The following is a 12,265-nucleotide window of genomic DNA, read 5'->3' on the forward strand; positions in this document are numbered from 1 at the left end:
CTCTAGGAAGTACCAGGGGTCCTAAGTACAAGATAATTAAGGGCCTTTTAACTCTAAAGTTCTGGCATTTACAAGGGTTAAGGAGAGAGACCAATGAAAGGTTTTAAAGCATGTTAACACACTTTACTTCCTCACCCTGCTCCATGGGAACAATATCCTAAAACCCCAGGAAAGTCTGATACCCTAAGGACACATCTATCAGTGACCAGGGAATCCCTGGAGCATGTTCGTGGGGTGCTCAAACAGCCCTTCAGCGAGAAGAGTACCAGCTGCACAGCAGCCAAGTTCGGGCAAGGCCTTGGGCAGCTGTCTCTGGGATTCCACACACACAGCAGCACAGCAGGACCCAGTCAGGTGCAGGGGACCCGAGGGATGCCTCTTTAGGCTGAAGGTTTGGAGCTTTCTCACAGATTGGCTCATTTAATCTTTTTTTTTTTTTTAAAGATTTTATTTATTTATTTGACAGACAAAGATCACAAGTACGCAGAGAGGCAGGCAGAGAGAGAGAGAGAGAGAGAGAGAGAGAGAGAGAGAAGCAGGCTTCCTGCGGAGCAGAGAGCCCGATGCGGGGCTCGATCCCAGGACCCTGAGATCATGACCCGAGCCGAAGGCAGCAGCCCAAACCACTGGGCCACCCAGGCGCCCCATGGCTCATTTAATCTTCACGGAGATTCTGCAGTGTAGGAGATTCTGCAGTGTAGATAATATTTTCTTCAATGCAGAAATGGATTGAGAAGTTAGAAAACTTGCCCAACTTCACACAGCTAGTAAGTCAGGCCCAACCCCTCTGTATCCCTCCCACCCAGCACCCAGTGCTCCCGGGGGGTTGAACTGAACCGAGAGAAATGTAAACGCAGCAACCGGGCTTACACTCTCTGTCCTGTCCCGCCAGGGAGTTTGCTCAGGGGCACCCTCCCGGGGGGCGGGTCCTCCCATTCTGGAGGTTCCAGGAGAGGAGGAGGCGCTCGCTCTGCTCCCTGGGCAGCTCGCCCAGTCTGCGCCCAGTGAGAGGGAGGGAGCGCCGGCCGCGGGAGCGGGATGGAGAGCAGCAGCCCGCGGCCCCCGAGGCCCAGCTCGGGTCCCGCGCTGAGCCTGGACGCCCGGCTGGGCGTGGACACGCGCCTCTGGGCCAAGGTGCTGTTCACCGCGCTCTACTCGCTCATCTTCGCCCTGGGCACGGCGGGCAATGCGCTGTCCGTGCACGTGGTGCTGAAGGGGCGCGCCGGGCCCCCGGGGCGCCTGCGCTACCACGTGCTCAGCCTGGCGCTCTCCGGGCTGCTGCTGCTGCTGGTCAGCGTGCCCATGGAGCTCTACAACTTCGTGTGGTTCCACTATCCCTGGGTGTTCGGCGACCTGGGCTGCCGCGCTTACTACTTCGTGCGCGAGCTGTGCGCCTACACCACCGTGCTGAGCGTAGCCGGCCTGAGCGCCGAGCGCTGCCTGGCTGTGTGCCAGCCCCTGCGCGCCCGCCGCCTGCTGTCCCCGCGTCGGACCCGCCGCCTGCTGTCGCTCATCTGGGCCGTCTCGCTCGGCCTCGCCCTGCCCATGGCAATCATCATGGGGCAGAAGTACGAGGTGGAGACGGCTGGCGGGGAGCCCGAGCCCGCCTCGCGCGTGTGCACCGTGCTGGTGAGCCGCGCCACGCTCCAGGTTTTCATTCAGGTAAGGGGGGGGAGGCTAACGGGCCTGTGTTTTCACTTCCAATATTCGGACCGCCCCCCACCCCGGAAATTTGGGTCTCACTGCCCCATTTTAGGAAGGACCGGGACGGGGCTTGGCAAAGATGAGGCACTAAGAGAAGTTCAGATTTGAATTCAAAAAACTAACTCTGAAAGTCTGCGTTCTTCCCAGTGTTACAGGAGTAGTGACCAAACATCACTGGGCAAAATAATTGTGGGGGAGGGGCGACTGTAAAAATATAGACTTCATGACCCATTCCAGCTTTCTACCTTTTTTTATCATCAAAACTAACCATCTTTATTCAGCCTCACTGCAGAAGAGATTTTTGTGGAGATACAAAAGACAGGCCTGAATGTTCAATATTAATGAAGGATTTCAGAAGAAATCCATGTATTAATTGCAGCCTTAACAAGAATTTGGAAAATTTTAAGTTAAACCTGATAGAAAACTTTCCAGTTGGCTTCAGAAGTTGCTGACTATGGTTACTCAGAAGCCGCAAGGTAGAATCCCTAATTTTTAAAAATCCACTTCATATATCAGACATGTTCGTGGGTTGTCAAATTCTTTACCCAAATCTGGACATGATGATAAAATAGACAAGAACAAAAGCAAACACACAGCAGGCAGAACAGTAATGACACTAAGGAAACTCGTCTTGCGGGGACTCCAGACAGCAGTCAGAAGGAGGGGACCCATTGAAATAGTGGGAGCTCACATCGGGCTCTCTGCTCCGTGGGGAGCCTGCTTCCTCCTCTCCCTCTCTGCTTGCCTCTCTGCCTACTTGTGATATCTGTCAAATAAGTAAATAAAATATTTTTAAAAATTTTTAAAAAGTGAAATAGTGGGAGCTGCTCCTCCTAGCACATCAGGTCAACTAGTCATGACCTGAGACCTCATGGGTCCAGTCCACACGTTGTTCCCCCATGCCAGCCCAAGCACATCACCGCCACAGAACCACATATCCAGAGCACCCATCGACCTCTATGCAGATTCTGAGCTGCAGCAGAATGTTCTAGCTGAACAGTCGGAGCCCCACAGCTCCTGCCTAAGGTCTGACTGTGCAGCTCCCTTCAGCACCCTGGTGTGGCCATGGCAATGAACCAGCAACCACATGCTCAAAAGGCTTGGGAGCCAAGGCCCACCAGTCTTCACAGACTATGCTGGTAGCTTCCAGGCTGCACCTATTTTGGAGTCGGGCTTAGGGCAGGGAGAGAGCCTAGCAAGGTCTGTGCTGTGAATATGCAGCTTGCATAGTTTACTTTATGTGGTGCAAACTGACTAACGCAATAGAAACTGAAATGCACCAGGGGCAAGTTTTTGACATGTGTAACGAATTCCTTCACAGTAACAGTAACAAACATTGAAGAATATTTATATTCTTATATAATATTAATATTTATAAAATATTTTATTTGAAGAATATTTATATTCTTATATAATATTAATATTTATATTTATAAAATATTTTTATTTGAAGAATATTTCTATTTTTATATAATATTAATATTTATAAAATATTTTTATTTAAATAATATTTATATTCTTATATATTAATATTTATATTTATAAAATATTCTTTATAAATATTTATATTTATAAATAAATTTTTAAAATGTTTAACCTGAGACATACAGTCTATGTTAACACAACAAGGTAACCAAACTCAAATTAGGATTATTTCGGTGCACCTTCTTTTTCAGTGCCTTATCGCTCACGGTCCTTATCTGTGTGCTTTTTGACCACCAAAAAAAAAAAAAAAAAATTGCTCATAGTTATTGAAAGTACAAAAAACTGTATAGTACTTCAAAGCTCCCAAAGATTAATTACTAACTGATGAATATATTTTTTACCTTCGATTTCTGTCTTGACTGGTATTAAAGTTACAATTTGATAATAAGCATGTTGCTGCTGCTAAAACCCCTGCTTGGTTTTGCAACAAACTAAAATGACTGTTACTCAGTGTTTTATTTATCTCTTTGTGCTGCTGATTTGTGGGCACACATAAGAAAAGAGCATGAGCGATAACTCCTTAAAAAGCTACAGCACCCAACCCAGATATTTTCTACCAATTTTAAAGTGTTATTAAGTGTTATTAAACCCTTTAAAATGTTATTAAAATGTTTCAGTGTCTGCCTTCAGCTCAGTCATGATCCCGGAGTCCTGAGATTGAGCCCCGCATTGGGCTCCCTACTCAGCGGAGAACCTGCTTCTCCCTCCCTCTCCCCCTGTTCCTTCTCTCACTCGCACACTCTCTCAAACAAATATTTCTTTTTTAACAGAAAAAAGTAAAAAGAACATAATGTTCAGTTTAGGGGTACCTGGCTGGCTCAGATGATTAAGGGTTGGACTGTCCATTTCAGCTCAGGTCGTGATCCTGGGGTTCTGGGATCAAGCTTCCTGTGGGACCCTATACTCAGCTCAAAAATCTGCTTGAGGATTCTTTCTTTCCCACTCCCCTTCCGTCCCCATCAAAATAAATAAATAGATCTTTATTTTTTTTTAAGATTTTTTTTTTATTTATTTATCAGAGAGAGAGGGAGAGAGAGCGAGCACAGGCAGACAGAGTGGCAGGCAGAGGCAGAGGGAGAAGCAGGCTCCCAGCCCAGCAAGGAGCCCGATGTGGGACTCGATCCCAGGATGCTGGGATCATGACCTGAGCCTAAGGCAGCTGCTTAACCAACTGAGCCACCCAGGCATCCCAATAAATAGATCTTTAAAAAATAATAATATCTTAAAGTTTTCAGTTTAAAACAAATTTTTCACACAGAACCAATGAGGAAAAACCCTACAACACATACACTTTGAATTTTTTTTTTTTAAGATTTTGTTCATTTATTTATTTGAGAGAGAGGGAGAGAGCACGAGCATGGGGAAGAACAGAGGGGAAAGAAACTCAGGCAGACTCTGCTCTCTGTGCAGAACCTGACATGGGACCCAATCCCACGACCCCAAGATCATGACCGGAGCTGAAATTGAGAATCAGACCTTCCACCAACTGAACCATCCAGGTGCCCCATAAACCTTGAATTTTAAAAATTAAACATAAAAAAAAACAAGGTATTATATAATAAGCTTGTTTTCCATAAGTCAAAAAATATCAACTAGTAACTATGTTACAAGGCTTGTAACATAAAACATCTGTTCCCCTTACGGCCCCTTCATACTCTGGTTTCTATTCTCTTGTTGAGGGGCAGCTTCTGTTCCCCTTAGCTCTAGCTGCTCTTTGCCTACAGAGTTCTAAAGAACACGCCTGCTTGACTTCGCAGTTTTCTCATTTTATGCAGCGTCTTCTCACTGGAGAGAACGAGCATCCTGCTGTCTGTCACACGGCCACCCTCCCCTCCTCGTCCTGCATCCACACACACTTCTCACCGCTCCTCCAGGGCAATTACGGCAGGGTATAGTAAGCTTCGTCTTACGCTCAGTACTTGCGTACTGGAGCTATGCTAACCGTTCTTCACAGATGAAACGTCACGTATTTCCATTATAGTTCCTTCCCCACGTCACGTTTGCTTCCCTGCCACCATCAATGGTCTTTTTTCAATTGGCTTAGTTTCCTGTGATCTATTTCTCGTGCATGTTTTACTCCTCTACTAGAAGTATAAATACTATCTCAGTACGTCCAGACCCATTCGGGCAACTGTCAGTCGCATCCTCCGGCCGCCCCTGGAGCCCCCGCTCCTGCTCCAATCTAGCTGGATGTGCAGCCGCATCTCCCCTCACTCTGCCCTTCTGCCACGGACCCTATTTTTGGATCCTGGGTATCTCTTTATTGGTTTACAACCTTATTTTGATGGAACACATGCTCTCGTAACCTCCTGTGACCTGAGAAAAGGTCCACAGAAGAAAAAAAAAGTGCAATTCTGCATGTCTGAAAATGTTCCAGATTATGGCCAGGCAGAGAATTCCTCACAAGTTGTAAAGCATCACTCCACTGTTTTCCAGCTCCCACGGCTGCCTTAAAGAAGTCCAGTGCCATTCTGGTTTCCCACCTTTGTATGCGCTCTGTCTTATCCTTCTGGAAGTTTTCAAGGTCTTCTTTACTCACAGCATGCTCAAAGTCCCAAGAACATGCCTTGATGTGGACTTATTTTCATCCTTGGGCCCTCAGGCAGCCTTTCAATCTGGAAGCTTATGTCCTTCACTCTTAGAAAAATTTTCTTCAATGTGGTTTATTTTTAAAAATTATTTTCTCCCCTTTGTTTTCTCTATTTGCTTTCTGGAACCCACTGTTACTTAGACCATGAGTGTCCTCAACTAATCCCAAATGTTCTTGTTGTCTCTCCTATTTTTATTGTACTTTCCCATCTTTCTGAGAAGCTTCTCAACCTTATCTTGTAGCCCTGCTGTCGTCCCCACCCTACCCCACTCCTGCTGCTGCAGATTCCTGGGCCCCGGGCACAGCCTGATGGCCAGAGCATCACAGAGCCTTGGGGCCACCACCATAAGCCATGGAATTACCTTTACAGGTGAATGTGCTGGTATCCTTCGTGCTCCCCTTGGCATTAACTGCCTTCCTGAATGGGGTCACTGTGAGCCACCTGGTGGCCCTCTGCTCCCAGGTGCCGTCCACGTCTACCCCAGCCAGCCCCACCCCCAGCCACATGGAGCTAACGAGTGAGGCGAGGAGGACGCTCCCCCCGGGGGGCCGGGCCAGCCTGGTGCGACACAAGGACTCCAGCCGTCTCCGCCGTCTCCAGCACAGCGTCCAGGTTCTCAGTTAAGTACTCAGTAACACTGTCCTGAGCGGAGGAGCAGGGGCCCCAGGGATGTCTCCCCTAACCCCTGTCCAAGTGACCTTGAGCAAGCTGCTACCTCTCTCCAGGCTCACTTTTTCTCTACACCTTAGGGAAACTGTATGATCGCCAACAGGCTTCCAGAAGGTTTGGTGGTATGACTAAAGGCTAGAATGCAAATTCTGTACATGAAACCCCCATCTGCTCCAGGGAGTAACGCATAAAGACAAGCAGATTCCCAGTTGGTTTTCAGGGAGTCCAGCCTATGGATGAATATAAGAAGCAGCTATGTTCAGGGACAGTCTGGGAGTGGAAAACGCAGGCCAGCTGGGTCCCCGGGCTACTTCCCCACCAACTCCTTGCTTTCCTTGATACAACATTGATTGTTGGTTGGTTTTTCTAAGTCTCTAGGTCAACTTGGCCTCTAGGGCAGACATTAAGAGGCACAGGAAACAAGTCTTTCCCAACATCTGTAGTAATGCAGGTGCTCACTAAGGTCTGGAAAGACTGAATGAGGTCAGGGTCTGCTCTCTTCAATGTCCCCAGTGTTGTCCGCAGGACAGCAGTGCAAAAGCTAAGTGTCATGTGAGGTGACAAGAATAGAGGCAGCCCATGATGTGCCTGGACTTTCTTCCATAGACAACAGGTAGCACAGAGACTCAATGTCCAAGAATGCACGGAGGTTTGCTTTGGAGATAGGTTTTACTCTGCAGTCTCTGGAGTGTAGGCTATGCTTCTCCAGCTTCCGTGTGTGTGAGAACAGTGTAGAGTGTTATAAAACACAGGCTGCCGGGCCCCAATCCAGAGATTCTGATTCCGTAGCTCTGGGTGGGCCCGAGACTCTGCATTTCTACCAAGCTCCCAGTTGATGTCTATGTCCTGGTCCAGAAGACACACAGGACAACCAAATGGATTTACCAGTCATGGCAGGTGTAGAGGAGGGGATGGATGGGGTAGGAGGTTAGGAGCAAAGGGGTGAATTGGGAGACTGCTCTCACAGTCTGGTGGAGGGGAGACAGGAGCCCTTGGGTGGGACAGTAGAGGTGAGGAGGGAGCAATGGAGAGATGCAAGGAAAGAGCTTTTTAGTAGTTTGGATCTGGGGGTAATGGAATGATCAACAGACAATCTGGCTTATGGGTTGAACACTAGACGGATGGTGGAGTACCAGTCAATCCGCAAAAGGAACAGAAGAGGCTTATGACATTTAAGTTCAGTTGTCTCTGCAGTTAGACAATCAGGTGGGAACATCTAGTCCTGGTTTGAGAGTATATTCAGGAGGAGGTTATAGAGGTTATAGAAGTTTCCAGAATCATGTCAGTGTCCAGGTGGGGTTAAAGTGGGTATTCACCCAGACATCAGGGTGCCATCAGGTTTGGCTGCAGATCCAGATAAGGATGTGTCCGATAGCCACAAAGTTCCCTCCCAACCACTGGATTCCGGGAACAAGTTCCAGTGAAATGCTGTGGTCAGCTCGGCATCTTCCTGGAGATGGCGTAACTGGGAACGTTTGCTCTCTGTCGCTCTGTCCTTCACCACCTGTTCTGCAGGAGCCATTGTGGGTGTGTATGTCGTCTGCTGGATGCCGTACCACGTCCGCAGGCTCATGTACTGCTACGTTTCCGATGACGGGTGGACTGGGTAGGTGCAGCAAAGGGACCCAAGCGTGTAGGGAAGGGCCACTGGGCTGGGCCTGGGACTTTCTATGCTCTCCACAGGGATTCCCAGTTGCTGGATCTTTTGGAACTCTGGCCTCCACTCTAGCTGGTCCTGCCCAGTCTGTGCCCCCAAACCCTCTGAGCTGGGGGTGCGGAACAGGGCATTTTCTAGCAACTTCACTGAACTTATATGGTCATGTGAGGGAGAGGTCTTAATGGTGATCAAGGCTTTGGGCATCCTGACCACAGGATGGAGCGGCCCACAAGTGGGGGGAACGGGGGGAAGACCTTGCTACTGCTAAGGGAGGGCAGGAGGCCTCAGAGCCTCCCTGAGTCCATGAGCTAAAGGGCCCCTTAGACAGAGACAGACCATATATGTCTTTTGGGTCCCAACTGGAAAAGAGGAGAGAATCTACTGTCTTCCTTTGGGATATCTTCCTTTGGGATATCACTATGCCCCTGATCCTAAGTGGAAAGCAAACATCCAGGAAAAGAGAGATCCATGTAGCCTCCAAGGAAATGGCTGTGCCAACAGAAGCTGCATCCTCAAGAGCTTCTACCTCCCCTTACACACAGATGCACATGCAAAGCCCTTCCCACGGCTGAGAATCCTGGTAGCGAAGCGTGTGGCTTTTCAGAAAGGCGTTCACTTCTTAGGGAAGCCACATCTCCTGGACCTCACCCAACAGCAAGAGGCCCTCAGCATCTCCGTGGGCTCAGCAGTGGCCCCTGAGAGTCGGCACGTGCCCTTTTCACTGTGCAGGGGGCCAGGAGCTACATGGGGAACAGGGACTCGGAGGCCGGGTGGAGCGCACCTGCCAAGGGCAGCTGTTGACGGACCATTTATCGAATTCTGCCACACCTCCTGGTAGCAGAAAACGGGCCTTCCTCACCTGCCCTTCGGAGGAGAGACAGCTTCTCCGGAAGAAAGGGGTGGGCGCGGTGAGGAGGTGCAGGTCTTCTAACACGCCCTCCCGGGTTTCTCTTCCAGGGCACTCTACAGTTTCTATCACTATTTCTACCTGGTGACAAACACACTTTTCTACGTCAGCTCAGCGGTGACCCCTGTCCTGTACAACGTCGTGTCCTCCTCCTTCAGAAAACTCTTCCTGAAAGCCCTCGGCTCCCTGTGTCGAGAGAACCACCACATGGAACCGTGACCCCTCGGAGCCCCAGGGACCCTCTGAATGGACCCAGCTCTGGGCTCCGGGGATCCCCCAGACACGCCCACCCGGATGAAACAGAAGACTGAACGGAGCAAACAGTGACTGACAGCTCGGTCACCTAGCCCTCTGACGAGTGATGTTCTCACAAGTAACTCAGGCTCTGTAGTCAGATGCACTCACCTGGACCCCTGGCCCCACCACTTACCAGCTGTGTGTCTGCAGGCGAGTCGCTTCCATGCTGAGCCTTGGTCTTCCCATCTGTGTGATGGAGATGAACAGTACCCAGCTCTTAGAGTTGTTCGAAGATTAAAGTGCTTAGCACGGTGCCTAGTGCATAATAAATAATAAACGTTGGCTGGCATACGTTTGTCATTGTTGTGTTATTATTGCTGTTTCTTGCTCTCCTGGAAGTCAGCCACATTCTCCTGTAGCTACGTGCTCATCGGGCTAGGCTCAGATGTCCTAAGAATTTCCACCAGTGACAGGATGGTGTTCCAGAAGCTTACCATACTGTCACATCCCATGAGCTGTAGTAACAACCTTCTCCAGTCTGCCCAGTAGGACTCCATGAGCTGTGGGAGGCCCTGGGGCCACCCACTCCCCTCCCCTGGCCTCTGGCTGGAGAGATTGCCTGATGCCAGGCATGCAGGGCCAGGAGCAGGGGGCGGGCGTAGGCAGAGGACAGTTGTGTGACCAACCCAGAAGTGGCAGGGTGTCAAACTACTATTTATTATGGAGATCCTAGATATTCGCTCATGACCACTGCCATCTTCTACATGGGGAAAACAAAAGCAAAGAGAAGTTAGGGAAGGTCCTTCTCCCACTGCTTAGCAACTCAGGGACCAAAGATGGGGCTCGGGAGTGAGCAGCAAGGCCCACCGGTGCCTCCTGCATCTTCCCAAAGTCTCATGGCCAAGAGCAACAGAAAAGAAAGGCTCACCATGAAGGAACTGAGTGAATCATGATCAACCACTCAGTCCACCCAAATCCCACTTATCCGGTCACCATTAAATAATAAGAATAAATCTCATTCAGCAACAAAAACATTGGGGTTGTACTATTCAAAAAGAACACGATACAAAATTACATGAGGATGATATGTAGAAATCATCCAGATACAGAGAAAAGGTCTAGAATGAAGCCCTTAGTGAAAATGATGGGTTTGTTAAGGAGGCACGAGTGACCTTAGGACTGGGGTGGTTTCTGTTTCCTTCACATCAGGATCTGGGCCTAGTGACCCTTGGCAGGCAGCAGACAGATGTCTGGGGAAGGATGGGGAAACCTGGCTTGTTTCCTTCTCATCTGTTGGTATAGTATTGTTTGTATGACATCTAAATAACAAATTTCAAATAGAAATTAAGTTCCCCCTATCATCCCACGGGCAGCACCAGCAGTGGCCGCAGAGCCCGGACTGTGGGGAGGATCCTCCCTCTGTCACTTATCAGCCGTGTGACTTAAGTTCCTTCACCTGTTTGGGCCTCGTGTCACATCTGTGAAACAGACATTGTAACAATTGTCCCCTGGGCTTTAAGAATTAAATGGCATCATAAATATGGAAAAAGCACCAAAGAGAGCTCAGTTAGTAGCGGCTGTCATTAATATAAAGGAGTATCTTGGTTACCAAATGCAAATTATCTTCCTAATTCTCTAAACCTCTTAAGGTCTATTTGTGTGGTTGCCTGGACCACTGGCCTCTTTAGCTAAGATCAAAAGACCCCAAAATTGTTCCTTTCATCAGCCTTAGTCCTACAGCCATGACTTCATCCAGGGCCAGAATTTTAGGAAGCTTCCACCAAACCTTGAAAGATGAAGGGTGCGTTGTCCACTGTATGAGTTTCCTGGGGTTGCCATAAGAAAGCACCACAGAGTATGTGGCTTAAAACAACAGAAATCTATTTTCTCATAATTTTTAAAGCTACAAGTTCAAAATCAAGGTGTCAGCAGGGCCATGTTCCCCAAAGGCTAAAGAAAGCATCCTACTTTTTCTCTTCCGGCTTCTCGTGGTTCCCAGCAATCCTTGGCTTGTAGGTTCATCATTCCGATCTCTGTCTTGATGGTCACATGGCAAGCCTTCCTCTGCTACTCCCTCTCTTCTCAAGACACCAGCCATACTGGATTAGGAGCCCACTATTCCAGTATGACTTCATCTCAACTAATTACATGAGCAACAACCTTATTTCCAAATAAGATCACATTCTTAAGTATCCGGGGTTAGGACCTGGATATATTTTCGGGGATGTGATTCAACCCAAAACAGCAACCAAACCCACCCTTCTTAATAGGGTGGGTTGCCACCCTTGGGAAAGATCCTTTTATAGAGCAGGAACCAGAGTTAGAGTAGCCAGGGATCCCAAGAGAGAGAAATTAGTGCTCGTCAGAGTTAAAGAAAGAAAGGCAAAGGGAAACTGGGACAGTATATTCAGTGAATGACAAATGTAGTCATGGATTCTTGTTTCTTCTCTAGACATGAAGGGCTTGAAAACTCTGCACTGGCTTTCCAACTGTTTTGTTAATTAAAATGCTAATTCCTTCTGAGCTGGGAAGTCTGCCTAAGCAAGTAGACTGAAAAAGAAATGAAAGCCGTCGACATTGGACGTGCCCTTGTTTCATAGCCTTCACTGAAAGAGCTGTCTGCAGACTCTGAAGCCAGATCTGGGAAGTATAATGCAAATCTTGTTATTAAAAGGGTTTCTGAACATTAATGCTGGGATTGCCCAGATTCAGGATGATATACAATGTAATGTATTTGCTATATGCTGGTGTCCAGCATTATCTCCCACAGGTGACCCAATACATCTCTCCCAGTGAAAGAATTTTGGATCCGGACTTTAATCGTATAGAGAGCCTTTGGAGCCAATAGTGCCTTTCTAATATGTGACATTTGGTGGAAGTCAATTACTCAAGATGGAAAGCAGCAGAGATGTTAGTGGAACTATGCTTACGACTGTAACATGAATCTAGATTTGTTCTGTCTCTTGATAGATGTGTGATCTTAGACAAGTCATGCAAACTCGCTGAGCCACAGCT

At 48.3% G+C, this 12,265-nt stretch overlaps 1 protein-coding gene across 3 annotated transcripts; it reads left to right on the forward strand.

Annotated features, from left to right (window-relative positions):
* Positions 1-1,019: 1,019 nt before the first annotated feature.
* Positions 1,020-9,588, forward strand: NTSR2 (neurotensin receptor 2). Of its 3 annotated transcripts, none has more exons than XM_059134229.1 (4): positions 1,020-1,662; positions 6,150-6,399; positions 7,965-8,055; positions 9,064-9,588. In XM_059134229.1, exons 1-4 carry the CDS (start codon positions 1,039-1,041, stop codon positions 9,230-9,232), a joined length of 1,134 nt encoding a protein of 377 aa, XP_058990212.1. In that variant the 5' UTR covers positions 1,020-1,038; the 3' UTR covers positions 9,233-9,588. The 3 variants fall into 3 exon arrangements, with proteins under 3 accessions (XP_058990212.1, XP_058990213.1, XP_058990214.1); XM_059134230.1 differs by having other exon boundaries at positions 6,243-6,399; XM_059134231.1 differs by lacking the exon at positions 7,965-8,055 and having other exon boundaries at positions 9,064-9,222.
* The last annotated feature ends 2,677 nt before the right edge of the window (positions 9,589-12,265 follow it).

Source organism: Mustela lutreola, chromosome 9, assembly GCF_030435805.1.
Source record: "Mustela lutreola isolate mMusLut2 chromosome 9, mMusLut2.pri, whole genome shotgun sequence".
NCBI classification, from domain to species: Eukaryota; Metazoa; Chordata; class Mammalia; order Carnivora; family Mustelidae; genus Mustela; species Mustela lutreola.